Source organism: Dipodomys ordii, unplaced genomic scaffold, assembly GCF_000151885.1.
Source record: "Dipodomys ordii isolate 6190 unplaced genomic scaffold, Dord_2.0 Scaffold284, whole genome shotgun sequence".
NCBI lineage: Eukaryota > Metazoa > Chordata > Mammalia > Rodentia > Heteromyidae > Dipodomys > Dipodomys ordii.
Genome location: NW_012267500.1, coordinates 433,378 through 448,611, shown reverse-complemented (window position 1 = coordinate 448,611; position 15,234 = coordinate 433,378). Strand labels below are relative to the sequence as shown.

The 15,234-nt window shown below is 40.9% G+C and overlaps 1 protein-coding gene across 3 annotated transcripts in view; it reads right to left on the bottom strand.

Moving 5' to 3' along the window:
- Ebf1 (early B-cell factor 1) overlaps window positions 1–15,234 on the bottom strand; it is a 389,320-nt gene that overhangs the window by 356,718 nt on the left and 17,368 nt on the right. For all 3 annotated transcript variants that reach the window (XM_013036405.1, XM_013036406.1, XM_013036407.1), the window contains exon 6: window positions 6,661–6,729. In XM_013036405.1, the coding sequence (XP_012891859.1) occupies window positions 6,661–6,729 (69 nt within the window). The remainder of the gene's footprint in view (window positions 1–6,660; window positions 6,730–15,234) is intronic.

Here is a 15,234-nt window from a genome sequence, read left to right as displayed (position 1 = left end):
CATATAACCCCTTTTCCCCTAAAGGAAACTATGACAGGCAATTTTTGGGGGGGTTGACTTCCCTCCCCATGAACAATACACAAACATGTGCACACACATGCATACATCCACACATATGCACACAGAGAGAGCTTCACACTTTAGCTGGATTAGAGCCATTAGAATCGTATTATAATTAAGTCCTATAACATTAAAACCTTCATTTGCTTCTGGACAAAAGGCTTGTAACTGGAGAAATGGTTTGCGAGGGAAATTTATCTTCATCTCCCCACACCTTTGAAGACAGCAAGTAACAGAAGACAAACCTGTACTGTTCATCATACTCTACTAATTGCCAACAGGAGTACTGAGTCACTTTTATATTGTCCTGGACAGTATATTGTTACACAGTTTAGAAAGAAAGGCATGGAGTGGGAAGGGGGCAGTGAGAAGAATTGGTAGTCTATGTTAGATAACATCTCATGCAAATTGAAATGACCAATACCATCACTCTAGGCTGGAACGTCTACATGGAGTTTTTTCAAATCTGGTCGATTTTTATTGAAGAGTTGGACCAGTTGTTGGTAGTAAAAGAACTGAGAATTTTTATCAATGGAGAGTTTGCTCCAGGGAAAGGTTTTTTTGTTTTGTTTTGCTTTTACATTTCTAAGCAACTTTTTTTTGAAAAGTGAAAGCATGGGTAATGTATAGATAAGTTATCATCACCAAGTATACAGAGCTACTAATGACACACAAGGGACTATGTTGATTTTCTGCACTTTCCCTAGAACTGTTACAAAAGCCAAGTTGTAAGCGTAGGGGATAAAAACCTATGCCATGAGTTGACACCAGACCCACACCATACACACTGAGGATTCTCTGAAGCTACATTAAATACATTTCTTGGAAGTTGATGCCATTATTTCCCTTACAGGAAAACCACCGTCGCTCATTATACAGTGTCTGCAGTAGTACTCTACCATGCAAAAGTACTCTGCATTATGATATATTGTCAGCATATTTGAAATGCGTTTTAATGCATCCTGGTTGTGTATTTGAGAATAGCTGATAGAAAATGGAATAGAGCCTGCTATTAGCTTATTGTATTAGTTATTTTCCTATCAGAGGAGCAAACTACACACAAATGTATAAGGCTCATCTCATATTCGGGATGGTATCATCTGCTCTGTAATAAAATTTAGAATGATCCTCACTCACATAAGTCTCATTGCTAATAATCACACAGGAATTCCCACTGAGAAAACAAATGTTTAAACACACTAGGGTTAATAAACACTGTAAATTCATGCTTGGTGTCATACTGGCTTGCCACTATTTTGGGGGCTGGGGGCGGGGTGGGGGGAATGCAAACCTCTCAAAGCAGACAAAAGGACAACAAATATATTCCCTGGCGTGATTTTAAGAGTGATTCCTCTTCCTTCTATTTTAACTGAATAGTCCAAGTTAGGGAATCAGTTTAGGTGAGCTCTGTGAAATGAGTTTACACCTCTGGTTCTTTGTGACTCAGAGAACTGTTTGTGTATTGTGTAGATTGTGTGTTGTACAGAAGGATTACATTTGGTAGTTGATCCTTCTACAAATTGGAAAGAGACCAAAATAAAAAGCACTAAAAGAGCAAAGAAATGAAGCCATGAAACTAAAAGCTTCATTGGTAACACTAATAAAAGTAATCTTTTCCTGTGCATCTCAGTTAAGAACTTTACTTTTATGGAAAACCAAAAAAGAAAAACACTTGAATAAATTGTGAGATTTACTGCTCATGATAAAAGACAGAAGCAAGTCCTAGTTGTGGGGTCTGAAGGCCTTCGAAATCTTCGGGGAATGTCTATTCCCTCCCTCCAATGGTTTGTTAAAAATGGATAGAGATGTCCTAAGTCTAAAGTTTTACTCTAGCTGGGCACTAAGATAAAACACTGACATTCTCTGAAAAGTCATACCATTGCATTTTCATGTCTTGGATGAAAACTGGGTCTTCAATAAAAATTTCTGTAGGAACAGTCGTAACATGTCTAAAAGTTATCTGTTCAAATGATGTACACCAGGTAAATGAAGTAGCTGAGTATTCTAATATTTTCCTTACTGAACAGAATGGTGCAGATAACAATCATAACACAAATCCAATTAGTGTTACTAAATAAACCAGGGTGACCTAGATGTGGGAGGTCTTCAAACAATACTGAAAAAAAACAAATATAGGTCCTTTTTCTCTCTCTTTTTAGGAGAAGGGTAAATGTGGCCTGAAGGAATTCCACACACAGTAGGTCTTCATGCTACAAAATTGGGGTGTCTTTTAATGTCCCATGTCACAGCCTACATCTCAAACCTCTCAACACAGATATAGAACTTCTTATAAATGGAAAAGAAAGAGATGGCAAAGCTGGTGCAAAAAGCAAACCAAGCCATTTCGAAGAATTATTCGTGGGCAGGCTTAAAATTCAGTTTGATACTTTTACTTTTGCTTTGGGGAACCCAAAGTTTGCAGGTTGAGCCTCTTGATCACCTTAAAGAATGATGCCTTAGCTCACATGAGATAGCAGAACATAATAATGAAGGATAGGACAGGCGTCCTTCATTATTTCTGTCCATTAAAAAAAATTCCTCCCATTGACAACTAAGTATCCAGAGTATAAAGAACAGAAAAATGGGGCTCCTATTGTGTCTCTTTATTTAGCAATCTAATAATCTCAGCAACCATACTGATGATAAATTTAAGGGAAAACAAACAAACAAATATGGGGCTGGCCCCATCCAGCCCACCCTCACCGGAAACATCAGAGCTCTCTGTGTCCCCATAGGACAATCTGGAAAAGGAAATGTTTCCATAAGACCATCTATTCATCCATGTCATCGCTCAAAGACAGTTTAGAAAAACAAAAGAGTTCTGTGAAACAGATCTAGTAAGAATGCTAACACTAAATGTGGAGTAAATGTCTCCAGTCTTTACACAGCTCAGCATTTATAAGCAAGTTTCCACACAGAAAACAGAAGATTTTTTTCAATGGAACCAGAAAAACGGGGTTCCCAGTTCAGACTACCCTATCTGACTCTTGTCATTACCATCTTTTCTGATTCTTACAAAGTAAACCTAATTAAGAACCTCCCTCATTAGTCTTCCAGAAAAATTAGCACAGCTTATGCTAATTGCTCCTGCAAAATTTAATAAACTCATTGAAATGGGAATAGTCTAATGAGGTTTTATTTATTGAACTAAGATAACTCTAAGGGAAAAAGGTTAGGACATAAGGCTGTCCATGTAGTAATAAAACTACAATTTAGTCAATTTTGAAATACACAAATTTTATTGCAACCCTTTTAAATACAAATATGAGTTTTGTGTAAATAGGGTAAATCAATCTCCACCTTTATTCAATAACTGAAAGTCTTTTTTTGCTTTTCACTTGAATAACACTTACTACACTTGCCCCTTTATCTCAAAGATAATTAAATTTGCTGTTATGAGTTCCTGATCATCAGTTATTAGGCATAACACGTTTGACTGTTCTCATGTCTACACGGCCCAAATATCTGGATCATCAGGCACAGACTGAGTTTGTGGTTCCGAGTCAAGCTATGTGGCAGTGGGAAGCCATCTAACCTAGCAGTCAAGTCAAGATGTGCATTTCCCAGATTCTACAAACTTTTTTGAAGTGACTTGACACATTATCATGACTGCAAAAATATAAAGATAAAAAGAATCCAGGTCATAGTTTCTTAAGCCACAGTATACAACTGCTGGTTTTGTTGACTCCGTTTCTGATGTGATGTGCCCGGATGACATACCCAAATTACTGGCAGCAAGTAATACAGCCAACATTTAACACAGACACAGCTTGTCCCACAAGTTCCATATAACCAGAAAGCCTCTTCCATCCATCCTATAAATAGTTTTCCTGAATAACCACCGCTACAAGTCTTTGGACTGATAAAAATAGCAGAGTTCTTCCAAATTCTGAAGGACAAGCAAATGGAGCTAAAATTATTGGTGCCCAAAAAGGTGACTGTATTGTGAAAGCTATGCTAAGTCCTAAAGCAACAATCCTGTACCCTCAGCTTTGTAATTGCTATTGTATGGATCTTGTAAACACAGTTTCTGTTGCGACTGCATGCAGGCTTCAGAGTCTGTTTTTACTAAATATTCCAAGATCTGTATACATAAATCTGAGAGCAAACCAAACCCTAAGCACGTAACAGATATTATGTAAGCAGTAACATAGAATGAAATTGGAACCCCTGAAATTCAGAGGAGGTTGTCATCACTTTTTTTTTCTTTGCAACAATTTTATGAAATTGAAAATAAAAATCTTTCCTATTTTGCCCTTCTTGACATAAGTTCTTTTCTGGTTATTTTCTTCTGTTAAAATTGGAAGTTTCACCTGTCAGCACAGACAGGACTGGAGTTTTTAAACTAAAAAAAAAAAAAAACCTCTTCAGCAGACTGAAGGACAAATAAATTCTGAAAATCTCAGATGCAAATGATAAATAGCTAAATACATATCCAAGTAATATCACAGCATGAAATGATCATACCTTTGAGACAGAGGCAAGAGCCAGAAAATAAACATATGTAGGGACTTGTGCATACTCTCTGAGTTCCAGCCATATTTAAATGATGCCTGTCTTTTAAGAGTTCAAGGTTAACCACTGTCGAATCAAAATAAAAAAAATAGGAGGATAAAGGTCATAATATCTCTAAATCCACCAATAACATAAAATATATACTTATTTTGCCTAAATTGTTTAAACTACTCAGCCAAGGAAAGGTTTTAAATACCCTACTGGGACAGATGCAAAGCAACAATAGATGCTATACTAATGCAATCCAGGTAACACAATCCCGTTTCAAAAACGGGCTAATTACAGCATTGCTGAGTCAAGTTTCTTCAGCCATTGCAACCCACAGAACAGGTCAAAATCAAATGTTATTCAAACCACACGCATATCAACCTTCTGTATCAGAGTCACAGCTTAAAACCAAAAGGAGAACTTAAAAGCTCAACCTACCCACCAGCAAGAAAAAAGTGTTTTCAATGCGGATGGCAAGGTAAGGTTCTTGTCATCACTTAAACGAAAGTCTTCTCTGCAGCAGAACAAAATGTTTATAGTTACAAAGTTTCAAGAATGTTTGGGCTGGTCCTTTGATCAGACAACTTTTTTTTTTAATGGGAAAGAAAAATGTGTTTAAAAGAAGAAATAGCGTTTTGAATAGGAATATCTAACTGAAGCAAACAGCCTGAAGATTATGTTTATTTTTAACCTTATTTATCTGGAGACTTTTATCACCCAGGGTAGAGAAAACGATTCGAAGAAAAGCCTATCTACACTTGCAGACAAACATGCCATCTTCTTTCTCTGGGCTGTTCACAACAGGATTACACACTAAACTTCTGTATCTCTTAACTTTGAATCAAGTATTTATTCTGTATATCAAGTCAAAGTAGGCTGCAGTAAATATTCATTAGCGAGATATTTAGTTAACACATTCTATTAAAATGTAATTTTTATAAAGCTACTTGACAATCAATATTGCGTGAAAACTTGAAAAGTTACACAGCTTAAAAAAAATCAACCATATTTTGATCTCTTGATAAAGACAAATCAATAATTTGGTTTTAGTTAGAAAAAAAATGATAAATCAAGTCCAGAAATGGTGGAGAATTTGGAAGCTGGAGTTCTTGTTTCTTTGTTGTTGTCAAAATTTACTATTACCAAAATCCAAAAGGGGGCTTTTACTTGTCTAGATAGGAATATCTCAATTCTAGTCAATTTTCCCTTTTCCTTTTTTAACCTGATCCTTTCCACCTCATAGAAGATGCTAGCTCTTCTTCTGGCTGACAACTGACAGTACCTATAAAACTTCCAGGCCATTTAACTCTCAATGAGTAATGCTATTTAACAAATGGCATATCACACATGTTTCCATACAATGAATTTCAATAATTAAAATGTAAAATGAATATTTGGAATGCAACTTTGTAAAATGTGTGTACTCGCTGGCTCAAAATTGCCCTACACAACTAAAACAGATTTATTGTCCTACAGTGATTTACTTGGTCATGTCAGATTAGTTATATGGATCTGTTTTAAAATACAATAATTAAGACAAGCAGGATAAATTAATCAACCTGCAATACAGGATGAGCTGTAATCAAACACGGGAAATAATAGTAGAAAATCTTGGTTCGCAGATCTCTTTAAACTGCTTTTATGCATAAATAAAAACCTTAAAATGTAGATGGATTACATCCAACAGAACTACTGTAGCTAAAAGTGATAATGATTCAAACATTTTTCAAATAAAAGTTAAATATTTATAAGCACCCAACCACATTTCATAAATCACAAACTATTATTATTTTATTTCTGAAGCTTCCTGGCACAGCATGAAGATAGAGCCACAGAAAGTCAGGAATAAAAAATATATATATTCCTTTAGGAACATGAATCAGACACAAAACCGGAGTGATCCAAGAAACAGGCCTCCAAAGAACATTCCATATGGCTTTCCCAGGAATTCCAATCGCTCGGCGCAGTATAAATCATGACCAACAGACAAATTTCGGCCACAGGCGTTCCTAACCCTCGCCTGGCCCGGGTGCAACACAAGGCAGGTGTTTCATTATAATACGGAATAAGAATCCAGTGAAAGAAGACTGTCCCTACCTGTCAATTATCACTGGATCTGAGGGAGTCTCATTTCGGTTGCCACAGCTTTTCTTGTCACAACAGCGGCTATGGAGCAAAAGCGAAAGGATTTAGTACAACCATTACGACGTAAAATCATCATTTAAGCAGACAGAAGGTTCAAATTGCTGGGTTGCAAATACTAGAATTACCACAAAGCCATACCTGGCAGTCAACAGATTCCTGGGACAGAAAATTCTATTTGGGTCACCTATGGGTTAATGGCCAGGCTTAACCTCCCCCTGCTTGGAGGATGAGGGAGGGGGAGGGTCAGGGGCTCTCTCAGAGCCAAGAATGACAGCCTCAAGATGGGGGTCTCTCCGGCAGTGCCCGCAATGTTGGCAGAGTTCAATGTGAGAAGTGCACTATTATTTCATCCTCCCAGTAAGAATATTCAGGGTTGTGGGTGGCTCAAACTTCTTCCTTCAAGATCACACTAATTGTGTGGAACACGTCAATAATAAGGTATAAGTGATTTCACCCCCTCCAGTCATTTTGTATTAAATGGATTCCTTTTTCTTCTTCTTGATGGTATTTCCCCCACTGACTTCCCCACACACACACACCCAAATCCTAAAGTGGTAACTGTTGCTTGTGAACTATCTTCAGGAACATAAAGATAAAAGATAACTAATAAGACAAGGAAAAGGCAAGATAAAGGGGGAAATGGAGATTCACAGCCACAGTCCTTTAGCACTATGACTGGTACCCAGTCAGGTTCTGGGTGCTTTATGGACTGTGGGTCAATCACCCTGTCAGTGGACCTTCTTTATTAGTTCAGAAGGAGAATCAACAGTTCAACAAAGCACTCCTACCAAAATCTCACCAATTTCTGATCTTAAGTCTGCCAATAATTAAAAAAAAAACCAGATGCCCCCTAAAGGGTGAAAAATTCACATTTAGGAACAGTACCTGCCATCAGCAGAAAACTGTCTGTTATTTATTTGCAAATAACAAATGTGTCCCGTGGCTGGTCCACACCCAGGGACACACCATCTCATGAATGAAGAAGGTAACAGGTTATCCAGAGGTGAGAAATTAGCATGCACCGCAAGCATGAGATGTAGCATTCTCTCTTCTTGCACACATGTGTATACACAAACACTTGTGACTTAATGAATCACACAGGCTAAATTTCTTCTAGAGAACTGAACATTGCACTTCACTGTCAGGACCAGAAACACACCCTCTGCATAGGAAGGCCTCTTTCCTTGCCTAACTGTATCTCTGAGGGGTGAACCAGCTCTCAAGCTGGTACTGATTCTGTTTGTGCTTTTTACCTCCAGAAAGCAATGATAAGAATTGCACCTCCTTTGTCAAAGTCCCAGCTGAAAAGTACTCTTTCCACCACCTGACCACCTTTTCCCTTGCTGGGGTTCAGAGAAAACTGTTTCCCCTGGACTTGAAGGAGGTACGAGTAGGTGGGAGGCATGCAACAATAAATGGTTTAAAATCTCAACACCATCATCTCTGAATGCTGCTCAGGCCTGTCAGTCAGAACACTGACACGCAATGTGACACAGCCGCCCGTGTCACCCTGAGCAAAGGATCCCACCTCCTAGTGACCAGTTTCTCATATGTACAGTGGGACAACTTTGGTACCCACCCCCACACACCGCAGCAGAGATTCAATGCAATAAAGGTTATAAAGCCTGAGGCTCCATGACTGGTCCTGTTAAGGCCCCCAGGGAAGAACAGCAGCATTGTGACTCCCTCTGCCCGCTTCTCCCAACTACCTCCTTCTCCAAGTCTAAGAAACCTGCCCTGTCCATGCAAACACAGCCCACTGACAAAAGCCAAACACTCCCTTACCCAGGGAAACAAATAGCTGAATTGGAGGCCTGTTGCTCCCGATGTAAGCTCCTGGTGGCCGCACCCTCACTAGGGTCCTGCTTGGATGCAATGCCTCCCAGGGGCTCTTCCAACTGGTTTTGATGATGCCTGGATAAAATCTACCCCCTACAGCCATAGTACTGTGCCACCGTCTTCCTCCCACTACTTTCATTTGTTTCTTGGACAACTGCAATAGCTTCCCACATGGTCTGTGTCTACTGTGACCTCCTCTAATGCATCTTTTCAAAGCATCCATGGAGCTGCATCGTTTACTATCCAAGATCGCTATACGGCTCCCCACAGCACGCAGAATGACATGATGCCAGATCTCCCCTCTCCCTGCCCTTCCTCTCCAGCTTGCCAAGCTCCAGCCTCGCTGGCCAAGTTCAACCCCTCTGATACGCCCTGCTCCATCACACCTAGGTCTGATTCAGGCAAATCTCTGCTGGTCGACTCCTTCCCCAGCACTTCCCTAGTCAGTTACCTGTGCTTGGCCCTCAGAGCTCAGCCTACACCAACTACTTGTTCCTCACAGAGATTTCTCCAGGCACTGTACCCTTAATCTAAGTTAGGCTTCTCCTGCAGAGTTTTTCTCAGAGAATGTAAAGTAATAAAAATTATTAACGTAATAAAAATTATACTGCTATTCCACACCTCAGAAGCCACAAATATGTCTATAATATAACCCCACTAAGATATACATACACACAGGTATATATTTTAGCTTATACATATAGACACATTACATACACACATACATATGTACATACTTACAGTTATGGTTTGAAAATGAAATGTCTCATACAGACTAATGTGCTGAAGCCTGGTGATACTATTTTGGGAGGTGCTGGCAATTTTAGGGGGGCGGGGCCTAACTAGAGAAAGCAGGCCATGGAGGGTGCGTCCTTGGGAGCTGTATCTTGCTCTAACCCCTGCCTATGTCCCTCCCTTTGCATCCTAGCTGCTATGAGGTGAGAGGATTTCCTCCACTATGCCCTTCTGCCAGGATGCTCACCACTGCCTCACTACAGGCTAAAAGTAACATACCCAAGTAGCCAAGGAACTTCTAAGCCAAATTAAGTCCCTCCTCCCCTAAACTCTTTCTACCAGGCATTTTATCACAGTGATAAAAATAATATTAATAACATGCATTCCCACATTTGCCTGGGTGACAAAAAACTAACACATATATCCCCAATATGTGTGTCTACCTGTGCATACATATCCGTGTACACGGAGTATATGGAAGGCTGTTCAGCAACATAAAGACTGTAGTCAAGGCGCAATGTGCTATCACAGAGAAAAGTCTGGATTGCATTGTGACTTGAGAAAATTAAGTTTCAGAATCGTGTGTATAGTTGGATCTCATTTCAGAGAACTAGTAAATGAAAAGCAGAATGGGAGAGGGAAGGGTAGAGGGGATTTTTCAAAATTCTGGTTTTCACCCTCATTTTGCTAAAGTCACTCAATGCTGTCATTGCTCTAGGAAGGCCTTCCCCGCCACCTCAGTGTACCCTAGGGTACCCTGTGTCACATTTCATATATACCTCTGTCTTTCTCTCTTGAATATAAGCCCCACAGGACAGAGTCTCAGACATTTATCTCCCCAACTACAGAAACTGACACAGTAGGAACTGGGTTTTGTTTTTTAAAAATCAATGGACAAGAACTTGTGAGAGTTCATCTACAGGACCGGTACTGGCAGTGGGGATGGGAGAACATTTTATTCCCTTACTTCTGGAAATTGCATTGTTTTGTTTTGTATTGCAGTAGCATTTCCCTATTAAACGATTAAGAAGGAACCTCAAACAGGAGAAGGAAGGCCTTTCTAGACTGAGCTGACATCTTCCCCAGGTGACCTCTTAGCACCAAACAAGGCAAAGATCTGTCCTTCACACTTGTGAGTCTTGCCCAGAGGGAGGCTTCATTTTCAGGCTAAGCAGCCCCTAAGCTCAGCCCAGGAGAGGTTTGCACCACATTCCACTATGCCCAAGAGAGGAACTGACCAGGAAGGCCCAGCTGAAAGGAGAACCAATCTACTAACGTTGAAGGCAGAAGACGGTTTGGTTCACACTCAGTCTAATAAATGAAACAGCAGTAATATCACTTGCAGGGAAAAGTACTGTGTTAATAAAAGAAAACATAGGACCTCCAGGTGCTGGTGGTTCACCCCTGTAATCCTAGCTACTCAGGAGGCTGAGATCAAAGGATCATGGTTCACAGCCAGTCCAGTCTGGAAAGTCTGTCAGACTGTATTTCCACTTAACTACCAGAAAACCAAAAGTGGAGCTGTGGCTCAAGGTGGTAGAGTGCCAACTGTAAGCAAAACAGAGCTCAGGGACAGCGCTCTGGCCCTGAGTTCAAGCCCCACAACAGAAGAAAAAGGAAAGAAAGAACACACGGAACTATGATTCCTCATGCTCTTCTTAGCCTGTGCCTGAGCCCTTCCTCCATCCACAACAGCAGTGTTTAGACTCCCACTGTGTGCCCACATGCCTGGGACAGACATTCATCTATTGAGGGACTTAGTTGCCTAATTTGCTTTGCACCAAAGCAGGATTCCAAAAGCAAGCAGGTGCCACCACTATTTGTATCCCTTCCCAATCTGTAGCCCAAGTGACAGGTCAGCCATGTGGCTGGTCACAGCCATGGGTCTCCCACACCTCTCACCACCCCCACCCCTCAGCAGACCTGTGTGTCTCCCAGATAGTTCTGCATGCTCAGAGAGAAGCATGCTTAGAAGGGTCTTTCTTAGCAGGCTGACACAGGTGGCCAATTTCTAGTGAGCTGACCCACGACTTCATAAATCAGGGCAAGAAACACCCACAAGGCTCCTACACCTGGGAGGCCTTGCCTACCCTTCTCTCAGAACTTCCTGTAAGTAGAGGCTTCTCTTACAGAACTTCTGTTAAGTAGAGGCTCTTGAACTCTGTACTTTACCTTTCCTGTGCAGCCAAAGCAGCTAAAGAGTAAACCTAAGAGGGGCTGGGAAGGTGGCTTAGTGGTAGAGTGCTTGCCTTGCATGCATGAGGCCCTGAGTTCAATTCCTCAGCACCACATAAGCAGAAAAAGCTGGAAGTGGCGCTGTGGCTCAAGTGGTAGAGTGCTAGCCTTGAGCTGAAGAGCTAAGGGACAACATCCAGGCCCAGAGTTCAGGCCCCATGACCGGACCCCCCCCCAAAAAAAAAGAATAAACCTAAGAATTATCTCACGAGTCTGATTAAGTTCTAAAGATGACTGGTCTTTAAAGACTCTATTCCATAAATAGACGCAAATATCTTTTACCTCCTCCCCATGTCTTTTTTTTTGGGGGGGGAGGTGTCCGGTCATGGGGCCTGAACTCTGGGCCTGGGCGCTGTCCCTCAGCTCTTCAGCTCAAGGCAAGCGCTCTACCACTGAGCCACCTTCCCAGCCCCCATGTCTTAAAATTAGCTGTCCTTAAAATACTAACTCAGGTCCTGGGGCTTCCAGACCCCTCCCTTTCTGTCTCACCTGGGACCTTCCAACACTGAGTATTCCTCTGGTTTGCACCTATGATTCCTCCTTCCCAGGTTATTTTCCCCTCTGGGTTCACACTATCAAGTTTTCCTTTTCTCTTGAATTTCTTTCCTTGCTCCTTGACACCCTTCTTCTAAGAGTTCCCACCAAGCTTGACCACGAATCACTACCAAGAGTGTAGGGAATGATTCATCACCTATTTGAATCTCGTCTCTCAGCATCACCAGTGGCCTGCTGGGCATACTCAGTCTTCATTTCTCTCCAGGTCACTCTATCATGTGCTACCTGGATGACTTTCTTCTCTGAGCCTACCCCCTTTTCCCCCCCCTCCGCTTTTGTTTCTGTTTGCTCAAAGTTCTTTCTCTCTGCTTACTGCTCCAGCATGTGCTCCCTCCTGGCTAAAGGCAGTTGTTCCTGAAGCATGGAACTGGGGCTTCTCACCTTTCTGTTCTTCCATCTGGTCAACCCCATTTCAGCCCATAACCTCCACTCTCACCTTTATCACTAAAGTCACTTTGACTAAGACTCTCTTCCCAGTACAGGTACACACAGCTACAGACCTCTCAATGGAGTATTCTAGCAAGACCACTAACAAAACAGGTCTTCGTGTGCCCTCTAAAAGCCCCCTCCTACCTGACCTTTCTTCCCGTTCCTGTTGCCTTGATCTACCTACAGTTGTTTCTTCCCTTTCCCGAACAGGCAAATTTGCCTCAAATGTTTATTCCATTCAACCTTTCCAGGGTGAATCTAATTTTAGTTTGCCAGGTGCCAGCTTCCTGGGATAAACTGAGTCCCCAGCTTTTCTGACTGTATACCACAAGGCTTTTCTCTAAAAACTGAAGACACCTCTAGCCTCCTCAACTGGAATGGCCAAAGTATATTCATGTTTTAGTGGAAATTGCACTTCAAGGTTCATTGTTCACTCTGAGCAACGATGCACCAGGCTCTGCACTGTGAATATTGTTACCACAGCCTCCTGAAAACTAACACTACTGTGCTTGTCTAGTATATGCAAAGCCCTGGGTTTGATCCCTAGCACTACAAAAACAAACAGAAAAAAACCTACTACTACTAATAGTAATAGTACACATTTAATACTGGGCCCTATAATAAACATTTACAGGGACGATAACCTATAATCTTAACTCCCACCATTACAAGACAGTTTTAAAACCCAACTTCACAAATGGGACAACTGAAGCACAGGAGTAACTCCCTGACTTCAAGGAGTACAACAAAGAAAAATGGTGCGTGTGCCATCTGTCCATTGTGAGAACCGAGTGCTATGAAGGAAAAGCACAGTCCACACAGGACTGCACCCAAGGAGACACCACTCAGACCCAGGGCCAAGGGCCTAACCATGAGGAAACCATGCTCCAGTGGACAACCGAAAGAAGAAATCAGAAGAAATGGTCAAGAGGAAGGAAGCACAAGCCTATCAAGCAAGCAGGCCAGCCTTGAGGATATGTGGCTGCTAGTGGAAAAAAAAAAAAAAAAAAGTACGGTTCTACAGGGAATGGCTGTTCCCTGTCACTGTCCTGTGTGCTGAAAATGGAGAATCCTTGCTTCCTTCAGCCTCCTTTGGGTCTTGTGGACCAGGCTCACCTACAAGCAGAGTTCCTGTTTCCCATCCACACTTGAACACATGAGTTCAGGATGTGTTTACACTCAAATCTCTCATAGATTCCCACTCTAAAGTGTGACTCATGGAGCTAAATTGTTTTCAGGAACCCACCACTAATATTGGCAAATGTAATGATGATAGGTTTGATAGACTGCAATTCACCAAAAGGCAGAAACTCTCCCATGATCCCACAAAAGAGCTCCATGTCATCAAGACAAGGAAGGTTTGTCTCGAAGTGGCAATAATTAGAACCTAATAGTAGCAATTCCTTTAGCCGGTGCAGGGAATGGTGTCACCTTCCTAACAGAACACAAGGGTTTTTAAAATTTACAGCACCCAAGACACAACCCTCTGGTGTTTATCTTTTTTTTTTTTTCTCATTTGCCTACCACAACACAGAATCATACCGAGCCCTTTCTGGTCGATCTAAATTCTCTGTGTCCCCTTTACCATAGCCAAGGAACTATAAATATATAGCTTCTGTGACATCCACGCAAAGTTTTATTGTGCCGTTAGCTTTGATAGAAAGCACTGCAGAAAGTTGTTTAGAAATTAAATATCTAAAACAAGCCATCTTAAAATCCAGGGCCCTACTATTTCATGTCTGCAATGAAGAAATTTCATCTTGGGGAGAGCAAGCTGTCTTTCACACCATATGGCTAATGGTGGTGCATAGCAATTAGCCAAGCTGATTAATGGTGAACAGACTCTAATTTTATGCTTATAATTGAGCCTGCATTTGCACCCCTGGTGCAAATTCAGCACATCCCAACTTCCACTTACAACAGGCAAGAAATCAAGAGAAATAGGATGATGTGGAAAGTGAGAATTTTTTTTTTCGTAAAGCCCCCTAAAGAGCATCAGATTTGCAATTTAAAAGACTGTTAGCCATACAATAGATGACAGGTTTGTGTAATGGGGTCATGGCGGCCTGGTAAACAAACACTACCCCCTTACACATCTATAGGCAGCCAGGAGCACGGTAATCTGTAACATTAGCAGGATGACATTTTGAATATGGCTTTTCCCTCTTAGCCACGCAGAAAGAACACAGCATCATTTGCCTTCAGTGGCTTCAGAATTTTATTTTTGCTATTTTTATGTTTCTGAAAAATAGAGAGAACATGAGCTGTAAAGCACACCAGCTAGCATAATAAAGCACTTTGGGCCAATGAATTTTAAAAACAAGGAAAATATAAACTGCATTAATAGAGGGTAGGCTTGGGTATGAAAGGTGTAATATATCTTTAAGTATTTCAAGAATAGAATTATTTCTAGCATAATCCAGACGTGCAGATATGAGATATAAATCTATGATATATGTAGATGTACATATTATCTGGCCTAGTAGTTGCGATCCATCATCTTACTTCCATTCTCCTATGCTCTCCTAGGTACAGCATAGAAAATTCACACTAATAATATGCTAATTGTAAGATGGAAAAATAATAGAGATGATGAGAAAATTAGTAATACAAAGAAAGTTATTTTCTAATATTTTTCATGCATTCACTTTTACTCATTGACTTTTGAAAGATACATCTCAGCTATATTACACTCATTATTCTACTATATTAGACTCACTATGCTCCTAATGT